At 35.3% G+C, this 20,041-nt stretch overlaps 1 protein-coding gene across 1 annotated transcript; it reads right to left on the bottom strand.

Annotated features, from left to right (window-relative positions):
- Positions 1-480: 480 nt before the first annotated feature.
- On the bottom strand, positions 481-20,017 carry LOC138323123 (tetraspanin-33-like). Its single transcript, XM_069267499.1, has 8 exons — positions 19,848-20,017; positions 7,321-7,506; positions 7,100-7,174; positions 5,145-5,240; positions 4,787-4,909; positions 4,405-4,455; positions 4,046-4,162; positions 481-3,603 (listed from the first exon to the last, which is right to left on the bottom strand). The coding sequence occupies exons 1-8, from the start codon at positions 20,010-20,012 to the stop codon at positions 3,505-3,507; spliced, it is 912 nt and encodes a 303-aa protein (XP_069123600.1). The 5' UTR covers positions 20,013-20,017; the 3' UTR covers positions 481-3,504.
- Between the last annotated feature and the right edge of the window lie 24 nt (positions 20,018-20,041).

The following is a 20,041-nucleotide window of genomic DNA, read 5'->3' on the forward strand; positions in this document are numbered from 1 at the left end:
CTGTTTTGCTTTACCAAAGAGTTACCTGATTAAAATGGCTCATATCAATATTATATTGCTAGGTTCAGACATAATGACAACTGATAGGCATACTGCTATTCCAGGTGTACTGTTATTCCAGTACATTTCTCTGTGATGGTTTGCACACGTCACATTTTCTATATGCCATTTGTATGGAAGATATCATAAAGACCTGATTCATTATTGCAGATTTGTTTGAAATTTATTCTGTGCTCATTTGCACATTTACACTTAATTCTTTATCAATCAAAACACTTATTTTGTCTTTGCATAATTATTACAGAATTATTTTCTCAAGGGGTTGGATATTGATTGTGATCTAAAAATATTGTTATCTTTTAGAGCAAAAAAAATTGTAATTTTCTCAAAAAAAACCTCATTAATATCTATCCTTAAGAGTAGATACCTCTGTAATATACAAACACTGAATATTAAAACATAAAAGTTAACTCTCTGAAGTAATTTAAAAGTTTCATTTATTACTCACAAAATGTACATACTTGGTATGTGATGTGTATTCAAAAGTCAAATACACAATAGTCACCCGAGTCCAGTTATTTATGGCTTATCTCAATCTAAACATCCTCAATAAATGATTTCTCATTACTATCTAAATCTGCCTTAAACAACTCGACTCAAGTCACTCAAAACAATGCATATATAAGCAACAAGGAAAACGTTGCTAAGCAATGAAATCTACGTAAAAGACTTGAGAACTCTTCTGTCTACATAATATTACAACAACAAAAACAAACATACAAGGGAGGCAGACATGTTGTGACAGTTCTATAACAGGGAACAGTTTCATCAACATTACTTAACTTTAAGGAAATCATTATCAAAATTGTCATAGAAAAGCATTATGAGAACAAAAAAATATTAAGGGACTCTACTTTACTTTTGTAATGCTTTCCTGTGGAGAATTTTAAGAAAGGGAATTTTTTAATTAAAGTCAAGGAATATTGGTGAAACCGGGCCCCAAGTATGTTTAACATGAAACTTTGTAAGTCTATTCTGTTAATTCTAGTATCATCATAAAGTTTTGTCACCAAAGTATCATATTAAACATGAGACAGTTATGTCATTGTTATGTGCTATTGCTACAATAATGTTGAAGGAATGATATTCAATGAGTTTATGTTCAAACTAACAAATTATACACTTTTCTATAAAAAAAAAATAAATGTATAGAGTAGTTTGAATCTTACTCTGGTTTTTAACTGTTTAATATCAATCTTTATATAAATATATACATGTACAAACTTGGAAAAAATCAAAAGTTTTAAATGGTAAATAAATGTACTGGCTTAAATGCATCATTCTCTGTGGGAGGACAGGGGTCATCTACATATATATATACATAAATAGTTATAACTGGAATGCAACAAACATAAAAAGCATATATTTTCTATTAACATATCAAGGTGAAGTATATGGAAGGAACCCATTAAACTGATTAAGTCATTAAATTCACTAGAGAATACAACAAAACTGCCAATAAATTTTGCATCACTAGAACTACAATGGAAACTATAAGAAGCTGCAGACTGTTTTGGTTTTACTAGTAAAATGTTCACCAATGTAAAGCCCTAACTAATGTTCATAAATTTAAGTCCTAATAAAAGACTGATGGCTAATTATGAATAAGAATATCATTAGGGGTCTTTCAAAACATTTTCGCAAATTGCAGTCCCCTGTTGAAATAAAATTCAAGACCATATCCATGCTTTCTATTATGGTAGCTATATAGGTCACAGGTTAAGATGAACGTCAAAGCGACAGACTTATGGAAAATGCAAAAACACCTTGAGAGGTACCAATAATCCTGACCCAAGCATGGAATTCTAGTGACAAGTATGAAGTTTTGGTCAAAGATAAAAAATAGATCACAACAACCTACATTTGGTAAAAGAACAAAACTGCTGAAGGTCACACAAGGCAAATCTATATTACATTATAGGCAGTGAATGGTTAACTAGAAATAGGAACAATTATAACACACTGCACTGAGCAGATTACAAATTCAGATGGGGTGGGGAACAATCTCTATAAACACAATCTTAACAATACAGGGAATATCAATTAGCTGCTGCAGAGAAAACTTACATACTAAAATGTCTTTGAGACCAACTCTAAGTAACACTAACCCAAGTCCACAACCAATTGATAAATGTATCATATATGGAGAACAAAAAGAATACTAACAAATTAATGTAATCTACAATTTTGAGCAAAATACATTATCTAAAGCACTTCTCAAATCAACAAAATATATTGTAAAAGCAATAATAAAGTCAATAGGATTTCCTTCTGTCAACTAAATGGTGAGATTTCTCACCCGTCAAATTGTGTACAATAAGAAAATGTAAAAAAATTCTGGAGTACATCCAAGAAGCCTTAGAGAAGTGATGGAAATGTTCCTTTGTTAAAGCCTCTGTATAACTGTATAGTAAAAATTTGTCAGCCACATTAGATACAATGTATATGGAAGATACTGATGGGGTCAGCATCTTATGACCTACAGAATAAGACTAGCTTACTACTAGTATTAAAAAACTTTCTAATGAACTGTGTAAGTTTTACAAAAGTTCTACAATCTTTTACACAAGATGATGATGCAATTTCTAAATAAGCTGATAAGTAAATCAGTTGCATGTTCAACTCATGTAGATCCTATGTCCATAAGACATTGTTTAACTGAGTAAAGTTTAATTTTATAGAAACTGTTACACTTACACTGGCCTTTAGCTGCTCCAACACATAAGTCTAGATCTACTCATCAAAGAGTAAAAATGAGATTCATCAAAGGTAGTTTGTTCAGTGTGGACATTAAAGTAAAATAAGATATGTATAACAACTACAATAAACATATATAACAATTACATTTTTAACTTTCAAAAACTAGGATTCAACGCTTTGGCAATTTTTGTGAGTTATCTCCCCTTACCAAAGACATAGATAATTGTAACATTTTCTTAAGAAATATCTGGTATATCAATGAACTAACTGGATTTTTAAATCTTACATTAATTAGCTTTACAGTTAAAAAAATAATAATTTCAATGAAAATGGCAAAAATGGGCCATATCTCCCTTCTCAAATACGTTAATAATAATTGTATATCAGTTCTATTTCAATCACAACTTAAATCTAAATAATACATCTGCTTAAGCATTTTACAATAAATTAAATTCTCTGTGATAATATATATGTACAAGAGTATAAGGACTAAATTAGAAGTAAGAAAAAGTCATTGAGTGAAGAAAAAAATAATGAAATAGAGAAAAAAAATTTGAAAAATTATCAATTTCATCTGTAAGTAAAGTGGCTAAGTTTGCCTGTGATTTGCACAAAATTTAGGCTGGGATTTACATAATTTAGTCATACAGGATTACCCATCACTACTGTGGAGCTACTGGAGGTGTTGCTATCGGAAACTAGTTTGGCAGTTATCTATCGTCTGGTTGGTTGTTTGACTTTGACCTACAAAGCCTGGTAGAGGTCACTGTTGGTAGCAGTGTACCAACATCTGTTGTTTTCTACACGTCGTATAAAATAGTAGGTAACCAAAAATCCAACCACCTGAAATTTAAGTAGGAAAGATAGAATTTACAAAATGTTCAGGTATAAATATATCAAGTTTTCAAAAATGAAATGCACTATTGACAGATCGCCAGCTGTCAATCAAACCGCACGTGACTTTGCATTTTGAATTGTGTGCGCTACGATGTTTGCTCCGACATTGAATAGAAACACGTGTGTGTGTGAGCGCGAGGCGAGCCTATATTACACCTGGCGATCGGTCAATTATATGATATTTGAAGGAATGAACAGCAAATTAAAATACAAGTTTGCGAGATACCATGTGCACTTGGTTTCTAAAGCATGAAATCTTTGTATGTGAAAGTATGAAAGCAATTTCATGTGTGGCTACATCCTTGTTGATTTTCAAAGATACTTGGTAAATTGATTTCATTAAAAACCAGTTCCTACAGATAGAGCAAGAACAGGGCTGTGTCATTACCTGTGGAATTGCACATCCCAGAGCGAAGGCTCCCACCAGATCTAGTCTACTGCTGAGTAAGTAGGTGAAGGAGTTCACACATCCGTCAATGTATACCCGACCTGTCGGTGACTGCAACTTTAAACAGAACGTGGAATCGGTAAAGGAGACAACTCATTTACCTAAACAGTAAATTGAAATAAATAAAACAGTACCGTCAGATACCCTCTTATTAGAAGGATAGAATATTCCAACAGATGACTAGTGAGCTATAGGTAGATGAGAGAACTCCTCACGAGCTGATGATAGTCACACAATATATAACTACTTAGCTACAGATACCAGTACATCTTACTGTGATGTATGTAGAGTATACTCACTGTTGTATTGAGACGAACACCATGACCACACATTTCTCCAAATTCACTACGCTACAATAATAAACATTATTCATGTTAGTAATGAACATTTCAAAAAATTGAATTATAAATACAGGAATAATGATTTGAACAGTATCTCCCTTTATAGCTTTTCATCAAAAATACAGTTAATTAACTCACAAATTAAGTGAGAAGATGTGCAAATTTCAAAGCATTCAATATACAATTAAATAAGATCCGAACAGGAAGCGACACAATAAAGCAACATAAGATAGGACAGTCTTGAATAACACTATTGCGTATGTAACCCAGCTCCCCTACCAATAAATACATATCCAGGTTCTCCTGTGAATTACAACAATTAACTTGAGCTGATATTTACCCCTTGAGGTGTACAACATGAGGCTGGTACACCACAGGATTCTGGCACGGAACTTCCCAACGAACAGGCAAAGTTAGGGTTGGACTCGTAATCTCGGAACGATGTGATGCCGCAACAGCCAAACTGGTAACAAAAAGATATCTGTATTCTAACATAGAAAAACTAAAGCTGAGTATGACATTATACCCGATACAGGTACAATCTTGAAAATGATAATCTATTTGGAATGTAACATATTCAATCCTAAGTTGAAGTGATAACAACATTTCCTATATCATACTTCTGATTATACATGTACTTATAAGAGATAGCTTTCCATAATACAGCATCCGTTCTATATTACTGACAATGTACTTACTGTTGACTGTAACATATCCATGGCAGTGGTGATCTCTGTACTGTCTGAGTACGCCTCCACCCCAAAAATCAGATCTGGCCTCACCATACTCGGCACCTAGAGGAACGCATACTTAGATTATTCATAGATAACACAGTGGCAAAAAAACAGGACTTTGAGCTTAAAAAATCACTGGAAGCAAGTTTTAAATACAGAGAAATTTTATAACCACTTAATTCAGAAAAGATAACTGAAGTTTTTAGCATTATTCATCAAGGTGACATTATTGCATGTAGGTCATGGTTACCCAATTGAGCAAACTAGATAGCTATTCACTCAAATAAAGAGGATCGTTATGTGCTGAAACATCAGGCAGGGTCGCAATTGTACTGACCAGCCTTTCCTTGTCTTGAGTGAAGTTGTGTCCTAATTCATTTGGAACATTCTTAATGACCCTGAGTTTATCCCAATTCATATGAATCCTGGTTGTGACTTAATCATCAGTTGCTGATGATGAATTCATATTGTTGTATCTCTATTGTCAAACATCTCTATTTTCTCCAAAAACCCTTGTATCTCAGTTCTGAAGAGCCATGACTATGATCTAAGTCCTTGACCTTGACTGTATACCAATAAATCATCCTGGTTGTGACTCACTGTTTAAACTTCTTGTAGGTTGTGCCACAATTCTAAAGGATCCTGCTGACATTCACAAAGTTTCTAAGAATTTGATCATGATTGTGTCCCAAATCCTGAGAAAACCCCTGGTTCTAACTCACTTTTTAAGGCCCCTAATTTGTTTACCAATTTTCTGAAGAGCCTACAAGCTTTGACCCACTTCCTAAACACCCATGGTGGTATATAACAAACTATGTTGTATATTGAAAATTTGCTACTTTTTAATAAACAAATATTTTTAAGTTAGTTTGTTGACATTTATAGATGGACATCTGAAATTGGTAGTGACAGCCAAATGGTGATGACATCATGTCATCTGAGTCAGTCTAATGAGAGGAATTCTAGAAATGGTCTTAAGTCACTTTATGTGAGATGTAGGAGTAGTAATGAAGGGAGACAGCATGAAACAGAAATCAATAAGGGTGTGCAGCGTTAATTACATAAACCTATTAGACCACATCCGTATTGAATCAATTACAGCCTCCTAGGAGATTACACACCATGCCCTAAAGTGTCAAATGATGCTGAAAGTCAACACACACCTACATTAAGACGTATTCCTAACCCTACTTCAGTATTTAGTGAACTAGACATGTATACATACCATTTACTCAGCGTTTAGTGAGCTAGACATATATAACATGTATACATACCATTTACTCAGCGTTTAGTGAGCTAGACATATATAACATGTATACATACCATTTACTCAGCGTTTAGTGAGCTAGACATGTATAACAAAGACTACCTCAATATTTAGTGAACTGGCCATATATATACTCAACACTATCTCAGTGTTTATAGTGAGCTAAAAAAGTTCAACTATAATTACCTCAATGTTCAGTGAGCTAATCATGTATAACCACCTTTTACAAAATCATCAACAGCGTACAATTTCAACAGGAAATTCAAATTAAACCTTTGGATCAACAATACATAGTGCATATGATACATTGTGTTAAGTAATTGAACAGATCATGAACATAAGGTACATTGTGTTAAGTAATTGAACAGATCATGAACATAAGGTAAAAGGCACAGGTATGTTTGGCTAGGGGATTGGGTGAGTTTGAGGCCTGGATAGGCAGTGAGTACTCAGTACTTCCTCTGTGTTTAGTGAGCTAGACATGCCTACTTCTACCGGTGTTTAGAGAGTTAAGCATGAATACTCACAACTATTTCCCTATTTGCTCAGCTACATAGCCTTTATAGGTAAACCTAAACTAATAAAATATTTATATAATTAAAGACTGGCATACCTACATATTCACAGCCTCAGTTTAGGGAGGAACACTTACCTTACGTTTATAGATGTACGCCAAAACCCCAATTGCTACTTGTACCACAAAAGCTATGACAGTAAAAGACAGGAACTGGAAACAAAATTTCATAATTATATATAGTGTCTCAATGAAAATGGATCTTATAAACATTTCAATTAATTTAATTATTTCTCTTTTCTATCGAGTTCATTTTCTCACCCATAGTATGCAAGATAAGTAATTTGCGTCATACTTACTAGTTTGAGGAGTAGAGAATTCTCCTTTAATGTGCCACAGATACCACCAAAAGCATTGATGGCCACAAACAACCCCACAAACATTACAAGGGCGACCGGCAGTGACAGAGAATTGTTGAGGTGTCGATGGTTTTGTCTCTCCAGCTCCGTAAATATCCCAAGGATGAACAATCCAAGCCCCACAAACTAAAACATGACAATGGAACAATTGCAACAGGTGTTTGTTGTCAACAGATATAACTTTATAATAAATATGTGCTATATTACTGTAACAGGGTGCAGGGTTTACAATAAATTTATTACCTGCCTCTGCCAGGGATCGAACTCGGGACCTCTGGATTACTAGTCTGACGCTCAACCGATCGAGCTAAAGAGAAGTTCTCTCTAGCCGAGCGATATATTGCGGCTAGTATTGACCAGGGTTACATACTCCCCCTCCAGGGATGAACTCGTCTGCGAGTTTCCAGGGGTCACAACGATTCCTTCGCAGGTATCGTGAAGTATCATTCCCGAGTCCCTACATGGGCGCCAATGTAACAGGGTGCAGGATTTACAATAAATTTAATACCTGCCTCTGCCAGGGATCGAACTCGGGACCTCTGGATTACTAGTCTGACGCTCAACCGATCGAGCTAAAGAGAAGTTCTCTCTAGCCGAGCGATATATTGCGGCTAGTATTGACCAGGGTTACATATGTGCTTATTACTTTCAACATCTATAAGATGACCTTTCTCTGCTTGAATTCAACATTTTGAATAAGTGTTTTTTGTTTGTTTTTTTTTCTTGTAATTTTCATATGTAACAAGCACTTGATGTTTATAAATCTTCGCTGGTGCTTACTTTATTCAATTCTTATGACAGGAGCTGTTATCTTCAATAATCATAACAGGTGTTTGTTGTATATATGCATATGCAATACATGTCATGGGAAGATTTTCAAAAACACAGTAAAACATTCACATTTTACAGTTTAATTGCTATCAAAACCTTCTATAGATATGTGGTTATTTATAAGGTTAAATATACATTTGAGTTTTATTCTACAACCTTATATTACTAGACCATATAATTACTTGATAACAATGTATGCGCACATGACACATACACCTTATATCTGTATAAAGTGTTTAACTTTGCGGCTACAATGTTCGACATGACCTATGTCTACATATGAATTGTTATGTAGGTTATCACATCCCAGGGAAATTCAAACCAAGGTCATCTCATTCAATCATATGATTTATGTGAACCTTCAAGTCCTTGACATTGGATTGTCTGCCCTGCATTAGGGCATTAGAATTATACCTTCTGTCTCTTTGCATGCTTGTAAAATGGGCACTAAAGTAATCTTGTCTTTTTTAATCTTCCAAACTGATCATGACTATCTTTCTTCCTAACATCTCTGATTCTCCGTGGACACTGCCTCGATTTTGGCCTTGAAGTGAATGCTTGGCCCTGCGAGGAAGGCTCTGGGTTCTGTCCCCTAGTTGAGACATACCCTAGTCTATTAGTGGTAGCTTATGCTCCTGTTGTCAGTATAATGTGACCAGGTTGTGTGGGGTGTAATTGTTCTGTGACTGGTGTGGTACATGTGATTGTTTTGTCTCTAGCAGCATGCTTCAGTAAGAAGGCAAAAGGCAAGAGTTCCACTATTACAAATAGTCATAACACAAACTTACTACAGTCTCCTAAAACATGCACCCACTTCACACACACAACACAAACTTACTGCAGTCTCCTAAAACATGCACCCACTTCACACACACAACACACAAACTTACTGCAGTCTCCTAAAACATGTATGCACTTCATACACACAACACAAACTAAATGCAGTCTCCTAAAACATGCACCCACTTCACATACTCAACACAAACTAACTGCAGTCTCCCAAAACATGCATGTACTACCATGCATACTCACACACACACAACACAAACTTACTGCAGTCTCCCAAAACATGCACACACTTCACACACACAACATACTAAATACATAGGCAGTTAATAGTAAAAGCTAGGACATTACAGTCACACTATAACCAACCAACTATTATTACATTGTCCATTTCAGGTAAAGTTCAATATAAGTTTTATATGCTTATATCATGGAGATAAATAATTATACGTAAATATGTGTTGATGGGATGCATATTACTTATTTGTGAGTTTGGGATATACAATGCATATCAAGTATACATGTAATGTAATTCAAAATGTCAGCTAGATCTATAGGTGTGCACGTCTCAACATATAATTTTTCACATGATGTTTTTTTAAACACATGTACTTTTTCCAAGTAGAATGAGTATACATCATCTCACATATATTTGAATACAATCATTGTTCTACTCATAAATGAATGGTTTTAGATATAATATGAGAATTTCATCCGCATGAGTCATTTGTTTATATAAAAGAGTGAAAATATTGATCTGCACCTATAGGTATGTCAATAACAAAATCAATATATGATTTTTATTTGTTCAAATGTTCAGCATTTAAACAGCGTTATTATTTGAAAGGATAAGCATATTTATGTACATTTTGTATAATATAGTCCAAATGAAGTCTAGCTGGTTGTCAATTATGATAACACCTAGTACATATTGTATCTGTTACTGTTGTGAAGTACTGTCTATATCTGTATATACAGATATATTTTCAGTCTCTCATCACTGTAAGTAACAGATGATATATAACCCTTGATCTCTATTCCCCTGTTATATGTATACCAATCCCTGATCTCTACTCCCCTGTTATATGTATACCAATCCCTGATCTCTACTCCCCTGTTATATGTATACCAATCCCTGATCTCTACTCCCCTGTTATATGTATACCAATCCCTGATCTCTACTCCCCTGTTATATGTATACCAATCCCTGATCTCTACTCCCCTGTTATATGTATACCAATCCCTGATCTCTACTCCCCTGTTATATGTATACCAATCCCTGATCTCTACTCCCCTGTTATATGTATACCAATCCCTGATCTCTACTCCCCTGTTATATGTATACCAATCCCTGATCTCTACTCCCCTGTTATATGTATACCAATCCCTGATCTCTATTCCCCTGTTATATGTATACCAATCCCTGATCTCTACTCCCCTGTTATATGTATACCAATCCCTGATCTCTACTCCCCTGTTATATGTATACCAATCCTGATCTCTACTCCCCTGTTATATGTATACCAATCCCTGATCTCTACTCCCCTGTTATATGTATACCAATCCCTGATCTCTATCCCCTGTTATATGTATACCAATCCCTGATCTCTATCCCCTGTTATATGTATACCAATCCCTGATCTCTACTCCCCTGTTATATGTATACCAATCCCTGATCTCTACTCCCCTGTTATATGTATACCAATCCTGATCTCTACTCCCTGTTATATGTATACCAATCCCTGATCTCTACTCCCCTGTTTATATGTATACCAATCCCTGATCTCTACTCCCCTGTTATATGTATACCAATCCCTGATCTCTACTCCCCTGTTATATGTATACCAATCCCTGATCTCTACTCCCCTGTTATATGTATACCAATCCCTGATCTCTACTCCCCTGTTATATGTATACCAATCCCTGATCTCTATCCCCTGTTATATGTATCCAATCCTGATCTCTACTCCCCTGTTATATGTATACCAATCCCTGATCTCTACTCCCCTGTTATATGTATACCAATCCCTGATCTCTACTCCCTGTTATATGTATACCAATCCTGATCTCTACTCCCCTGTTATATGTATACCAATCCCTGATCTCTACTCCCTGTTATATGTATACCAATCCCTGATCTCTACTCCCCTGTTATATGTATACCAATCCCTGATCTCTACTCCCCTGTTATATGTATACCAATCCCTGATCTCTACTCCCCTGTTATATGTATACCAATCCCTGATCTCTACTCCCCTGTTATATGTATACCAATCCCTGATCTCTACTCCCCTGTTATATGTATACCAATCCCTGATCTCTACTACTCCCTGTTATATGTATACCAATCCCTGATCTCTACTCCCCTGTTATATGTATACCAATCCCTGATCTCTACTCCCCTGTTATATGTATACCAATCCCTGATCTCTACTCCCCTGTTATATGTACAATCCCTGATCTCTATCCCCTGTTATATGTATACCAATCCCTGATCTCTACTCCCTGTTATATGATACCATCCCTGATACCAATCCTGATCTCTACTCCCCTGTTATATGTATACCAATCCCTGATCTACTCCCCTGTTATATGTATACCAATCCCTGATCTCTACTCCCCTGTTATATGTATACCAATCCCTGATCTCTACTCCCCTGTTATATGTATACCAATCCCTGATCTCTACTCCCCTGTTATATGTATACCAATCCCTGATCTCTACTCCCCTGTTATATGTATACCAATCCCTGATCTCTACTCCCCTGTATAATGATCTCTATCCCTGTTATATGATACCAATCCCTGATCTCTACTCCCCTGTTATATGTATACCAATCCCTGATCTCTACTCCCTGTTATATGTATACCAATCCCTGATCTCTACTCCCCTGTTATATGTATACCAATCCCTGATCTCTACTCCCCTGTTATATGTATATACCAATCCCTGATCTCTATCCCCTGTTATATGTATACCAATCCCTGATCTCTACTCCCCTGTTATATGTATACCAATCCCTGATCTCTACTCCCCTGTTATATGTATACCAATCCCTGATCTCTACTCCCCTGTTATATGTATACCAATCCCTGATCTCTACTCCCCTGTTATATGTATACCAATCCCTGATCTCTACTCCCCTGTTATATGTATACCAATCCCTGATCTCTACTCCCCTGTTATATGTATACCAATCCCTGATCTCTACTCCCCTGTTATATGTATACCAATCCCTGATCTCCCCTGTTATATGTATACCAATCCCTGATCTCTACTCCCCTGTTATATGTATACCAATCCCTGATCTCTACTCCCCTGTTATATGTATACCAATCCCTGATCTCTACTCCCCTGTTATATGTATACCAATCCCTGATCTCTACTCCCCTGTTATATGTATACCAATCCCTGATCTCTACTCCCCTGTTATATGTATACCAATCCCTGATCTCTACTCCCCTGTTATATGTATACCAATCCCTGATCTCTACTCCCCTGTTATATGTATACCAATCCCTGATCTCTACTCCCCTGTTATATGTATACCAATCCCTGATCTCTACTCCCCTGTTATATGTATACCAATCCCTGATCTCTACTCCCCTGTTATATGTATACCAATCCCTGATCTCTACTCCCCTGTTATATGTATACCAATCCCTGATCTCTACTCCCCTGTTATATGTATACCAATCCTGATCTCTATCCCCTGTTATATGTATACCAATCCCTGATCTCTACTCCCCTGTTATATGTATACCGATCCCTGATCTCTACATTCCCTGTTATATAATAATCCCTGATCTCTACTCCCCTGTACACCTATCTATAACTGGGGACTGCTGCTCCTGAAATATTCATATCCTCAATTGGTTACAGAGGCTACAATGGTCCAATTAGCCCCACATTTAATCTTTGTCTAAATTACCAGGAGACCTATAGTATTGGTACACATGGGGAGCATCTTCAATCTCTGGCCATCTCCAAATAATAGGGCAGTTCGTTTCCAATAAGTATTTCATTAATGTGCACTACACTTGCTTGTACTGAGTGACTTTAGCATTCACCAGAAATAGTTCTGCCTCTGTGTCATTCAGCCAAGGAATGGAAGTACATTTCTACACATCCAAGTGCATATTACTACAAGATATATGGTCTGTGTATCTGGTAATAAGATCAGAGGCCGGGTTCTGGCTAGCTAGAAGGTTGTATTGGTGTCAAAGACATGACCAGCAGTAACATTTCACACAGACTTAGGGAACGTAGCAAGCCTTAGTCTAAGAAATTCTGCAGTGTAATTTTTAGCTGTGTAAAATAGACAATCAAAGGTTCTGTTGTGCATTACCAATTAAACTTTTAAAGCATCAACTCTTATGTTCTCCAATTTTTAATGCTGTAAGAATCTTTCATGTGTGTTGAATCAGTCAAAAACTAAATACATATATATATATACAATATAATCAAAATTTATCCCATTAAATTCTGTTTTCCATTAATTAATTTCATAATCATAACAAGGTAAAATACGGTATGTAAAATTAAGAAACAGTTTAATAAAAGAAATATAATTGATAAGTAATGAAACCGATCAGGTTTACTGCACTAGTTAAAAACTCACAGTAATAATGGTATTGAAGGTTTTTGATATTATCTAGATTTTATGTTTCATTTAAAGTTTTTATCAGCACATGATGATATTGTTGTAAGTGTTATAAAAGGACTTGTCTTGAAACCAATCCCAGAGTGCTAGTGCCATCTACTGGGTAGATAACAGATACGCCAGGTACCGGACACACCAGGTATCAGCAGGTACGCTGACATCACAGATTACAGGTGATACCAGGTGTGAACTTTGATACAGGGGTATAACAGACTGCGTGTAAGGATGTTCGGACCTGAATCACTCATGGTGATAAGGTATCGGATGTTAGATCTCCCCAATGGTGACATCATAATCTGTCTATATGTAATCTCCAAATATATGTACTACACCTATACCAAGAGGCCCTGACGTTTATCATGTAGCTCTATTTATCATCAAGTGTACTTCATGTAAGATTTTCATGATATATATATATACTGTAGATATTTCTACAACTTAAAAACTGAATGGAACGAAAGGAAAATTGTGGCTAAATATCTACCCCCTATATATGCTTTTCAAGAAACTAAATGCATTTGTCTTACAATAAAACCATATCAATATACCTCGGTAAATGAAAAAAGAGAACACAGCTTTTTGATAATTTATATAATATCCCCTGGAATATTTATTAAATATGAAATATCACTATTTCAATTGTAGATTTTTTTACCAGATATATATACAAATGTACTGAAGTTGTGATGAATAAAGCTTTCTGTGAGAAGTATAGACAGAGTTATATAGTATCTTGCAAAACAATTGATAACTTAATACAACATATCCATTATAAGAGGTATATAGAAAAAAGAAACCTTATCAATGGCAAATATTGCAAACAAATGTGTAATGCCATTGAGGATACTCTTATTACTAGTGATAAAGGAAATGATACACCTGCTACTGAAGAACTGTATTTGTATTACATTCAATCATGTTAAAGAACTACAACCAGAAAAATTTTTTCATGATTTTTTACACTTTTTTAACGTCAGATCATGACATTATTTCCTCTCTACAACATGCTAATTATAACTAGCAATTATCACTACTTCATGAGAGGAAATAGTTTGGCACAACAGCCAACCTGAACTGTATAATAGACGATAAACAAGTTTCCTATAGTCTACACCCATAAACATCTGTTGTAGGAATATTGTATGTGATGCATGGGGAAAACAGATGCATGCACACCACAAAAACATTTACTTATATAACTAATACCAGCTATGAAGCTTCTTATATATCAAACAGCTGTTTCAAGTTATCCCCAGTATATGGCTCTAGTCAAATCGTAAAATTGTATATATACATAACTATAGTGTAATTATTTGTGACTATAAAAGAGGGGACATTATCCTAGCATAGCGGAAACTGTTTTGTATTTAGCAGGGCTATTTTGGCTATAATGTCAGTCGAAAAAAACCATCCCTAAAAATACTATTACCATTGTTTTGTGAGTCTATGCTTTGAATAAATCTACACATAAAAAATTACATCAACTTTATGCTTCAGTTGTCCTATCTTCCACACCCTCTTAATTTGCGCTTGTACAGCTCATACCTAACACAGCTCACATTAAAATGACCCTATGCTCATATAATTGCATGTAAAAGGATTTCCCCCAAAGCAGAAAATCTATAATTGTTCTCATAAATATCAAAAGGGAAGGATGACAATCACTCAGTGATGATTCACATTGATACATCCCTGCTGGATGTGCACACCATTATTGGCATTATACCACAATGTCAGTACAAACCTATCATTAACCACAAAGGATTGTAGGTTTTCTGGGATAAATATGATCACAAATAGCCCCTAGTACATCTCCATACAGTTATTTACTGATTTTATTCCTATGGCATATTTAGTGATTATAATTATTGATTCATCGTTTAGATAGTGGTGATGATGGTTAAATGGAATCAGAGAGAACAGCCCCTACAGACAATGTATCTCAAACACTTCTACAGCGCAAGGAACCCTTTGTTAGCTTGACCATGTCAATGTATCACGAGAAAAGCTTGATGATATGATATTAATATCCATGTCTAAAATGCAGGTTTTTATCCAACTGGTTCGGTTTTAGCTATATAAATTTGTTAATTTTTTCCATATTTGTAATGGCTTTTATTAACTTATTAATCAAAATACTTGAGTATGATCATATGTATTTCATTTACGGTACAATTTTTATCTTCAAATTTAAATTCAAACAAATGAGTGGGAACAATCATGGACATTCCATCATGTGCTAAAGAAAGAACATATACGATAGGTCACTAGGTGTTTATGTGAAGAAGGTGTCAGAGAATTTATAACTTAACAGCAGTTTAAAACCTTTTTAGAGTTAATGGCTTTGTGAAGAGCTGTACTAATGGTTTTCCTGACAAAGCTAACTAAGATATGTTCTCTCTGGTGTTAATGACAGAATATGTGATAGAATGACTGCCAATTTTACAGTATACAATAGCTTACAGTAACCACATTATAACTTAAAGATGCTCCACCACCGACAGAGCATAAATGATATTAATCATTTGAACAATAATTGGTGTTTAATCGTGTATATATATGCCTAATTAACACAAAAAATAATATAAAATAATTCGCCTTTGGTGTATGCGCAATCAGTACTTCATTCCATATAGGATATAGTGTCACGGAATTTTTTCGGGACGCAATTAATTATTTTTCATATTTTTAACTTGAAGTAAAATTAGAAGCTCAAACTTTTCAATGGTGGTAATGGTGTAAAGTAAGTAACTTTTGTAACTGAAGAAAAATACTAAATCGTCTGCTCCTGTTTTTTATAGTGAAAAAATACCATTTGTCAGCCGTGGAGCATCTTTAAAAAATCAGGAAATTGTTCATCAAGATCAGTCAATGGACATGGTTTTTTCAAACTCTGCTTGTCACTCTGTTTTTACTATTACAATCTATTTCCTTTCACTGTCAGCCATGAAACTAACCATACATGGACCTATATAGGGACCAGTTGGTTATCACAGCTGATCTGTGCAAAGGCTTGTTAGTCTGGGCCCGTGGGGAGTTAAACCACACAGATAGGTTAACATCAGAAGTTATCTCTTTTATACACTGATGGTTCTATATCATTACAGAGGAAATGACTTCCTGCTGCAACAGTTCTCATGTTTTGTATCCATGATGTGCATATATGTCAGGGATGATATTTCCACTGATAGTAGTGTGGCAAAATTTTTAAGCTTGGAAATTACATCACTTAATTCAGTGTTCCATTACCACCGAGGTAAATCGGAGAGTTAAACCACTTTTAACAGTATAAAAATCAATACCAGTGCACTGGTAGTACAATGTCACAGGCCAGCGTCTCCTGTGGCTCAGCCAGACCTAATCACATACCACATTTTATTTGATGTCAATCATATGAAAAGTCTCCATCTCTGGGACACTAGAGAAATTGAACGCAGACAATTATATTACAATCGGCCTCTTTCAGCAATAGAAAATATCCGATTGTTTTTCGTTCAATTTTCTCTTGGTAAAAGAAGCCAGTTAACAAATTGAGCCTAAGCCAAGCCAAGCAGAAAATTCAATATACACATGAATAAGCCAAAATGTCAGCAATCAGGAGCCCCAGTCAGACATCCTTTGAAATTTAAAATGGCAAGTCGACTGTACAAATACTGCAGCAGTGCTGATAATTATGTTGCAGTGTTGTACAATAGAGAATATTAGGGATAATGAATGTCCTTCAATATTGTGGCCATCTAAAAAATACTTTTTATACCTCAAGCTAGATATAATTAATTGTAGTTTTGCATAATGTGTAACACTTCTGCATACATATCGTCCAATGTTTTACACATTATTTAACATCATTCATGTAACTACTGGTACCTACAATAAGCAGATATTCCATATATATCACAAGGCATTGATTAGATGCCATAGCTAGAATATAGAATAATAGGCCTTTCTATCTGTTCTGTGTTTAGCCTAGTATTCTTTTGTCCTATCACATTGCTGATTTGAATGTGAATGGCATCCTGTGCTAACCAATACAGTAATTATTTTAAAACCTACCATCACGGAAGTTTCTCATTATCCACTTTGGTTATTTTGGTATGCTACTGCATATATAATACGTAAACACATGCACTGATATACACACAACAAATATTGTTTATTTATTCTGAGTATAGGTGAAATGAAAATATTTTATTCATCACTATAAACAAAGATCTTGTCTCAATAAAAACAAATGAAATTGTCTTTATCAAAGACATAAATGCCTCTGCTTTCACATGTGATCAATGTGGACAGCTAGGACACATTTAGACACAACAGGACGAGACGCGACAGAACAGACATGAGTAATATATGTTATATATCCCAATGGTCACCACCAAATTTCATGATGGGAACATTAAAACATATTAGTGTTTGAAATGTTTTATTTTATTTATGTTATCTACTGTCCATTTGTTATATCTTCTGCAGCAAAGATCCATGATATCTATGGTAACTAGTTAATCTGAGTCAGACAAATAACTGAGGCTGCATGACCTGACCTTGACTGTCCCTGTCCATAAATACATCAGGCCCACCATCATTAAATCAAACTACAGCAGTGATCCCCATTAATGAACCAATAAAACCAACACAATTCACATTCTCCATCCATTCAAAATATTAATGAGGGATTAATACTGGCTACAAGCTTGAGCCTTCAAGAGTTTTTTTTTAAAACTAAGTGAATTCTGGAGTAAAGGCTTCAGTCTGGGTGAATTCTATATGGGATTAAATTCTATATGGGATTATCTCCCCCTGATTGTCATAAAAACAAATTTATTTTCTAAAATTTCATTGAAGATCGAGTAACTGATTGTCACTAGATCATGTTTCATATTGTATTCCATAATACAGGCAGAAATATATATTTTATAGCATTATCTCATACATTACAATGCTTCATCCTCTACAATATTGCAAACTTATATAAATAGACATTATATACCAGAAACACATATGCATACATATCTGTATATGTTTCTGTATATACTACTTGATTTGATTTTTTGAGTTGTTGGGAGACCAATATTATTATTATACCTCACCGATGAGTCACAGTCGCTGATTGGTCGAGAGACGTCACATGTGAGGGCAACAAAACATCGTGTATCCCGCTGAACGTCATGTTCAAAAATCATGTTTCCCCCATGCGGAGCCCCTCGTACGTTTAGCAAGAGTTATCGTTCGTGTAACGGAACTCTCCGAGGTATTCCGATAACAAATAAAATGGATGGCAGACGACGCTTTCGTCCGAGGAAATGTATTAATATTCTTATGATAAAGGATACAGATAACACAATTACACTCCATATAATGTTTATATGATGTAACATGCTAAAGGGAGTTGATTTGGGCTGAAAGATGCGGTAGGTCTAACTTCTGATTTAACTATATCTGTAACGTCAGCCTAACATGGCAACAGTGTTTTGGGCAAACAACTTAAAGTCTAGCCATTACGTTAGGCTTGTATTTTAGCACGAGAAAAACTTTATTTGTTCGGTATAATAAACAATTTATTGCCCTGACGGTAGGGAGACATCGATGACGCTTAGTTTACCCGCGGCAAGTCATATTTCCCTTCCCTCGGGAAATATGACATGCCTTGGGTAAACAAAGCGTCATGTCTCCCTACCGTCAGGGCAATAAATGTATAATATCCTTAGACTACAGAAAATCAAACCTAAACTTAGATGGTCTATGTTCGTTTAATTATTTGAACTTAATTCAGACTTGTTGAAATTGAAAACACACTGTACCGTGAACGTACTGATTAACATGTCCCATTGAGAAACAAATGGTAAAGTGGATTCATGATCAGTACAAAACGACAGATCAAACCAGAGTTAGATGCTGCTGTGTGCACTAAGATTTGTCATCTTGAACCTCCAATTGTTTAATGATGTGGAAATATGTGATAACTTGATAACAAAATCAAACAATAACGTTAACCCCCTGTTTCTGTTATTCAGGATGTTTTCAAGAACTGTATGTTACACCTAGTACGAAAGTGAGGAGGACTCAACTCCAAAGCAAGTTACCCAAATACTGTAGCTAGCTACATGTACAGTACATAGGAGCCTAGCCTAACATGAACACTGTTGTTATTTCACTCATTATAAAATTAAGCATGGTTTATATACTCACCAGGTATAACAACTGATACAGGAAAAGCAACAATTTGTTACAACTGAATGTTGTTTGTTCACACAGAGGTCGAGGAACATACTGTCTGTGACCATATTCATCTCCCACCAGCTTGTTATTTTTGTCGTCCGCCATCGCGCTCTCTGCCGTATTTTTGTACACCATCACGTGACTACTTCAAAAGTTCACAGGGG

This window comes from Argopecten irradians, chromosome 5 (genome assembly GCF_041381155.1).
Source record: "Argopecten irradians isolate NY chromosome 5, Ai_NY, whole genome shotgun sequence".
Classification (NCBI taxonomy): domain Eukaryota; kingdom Metazoa; phylum Mollusca; class Bivalvia; order Pectinida; family Pectinidae; genus Argopecten; species Argopecten irradians.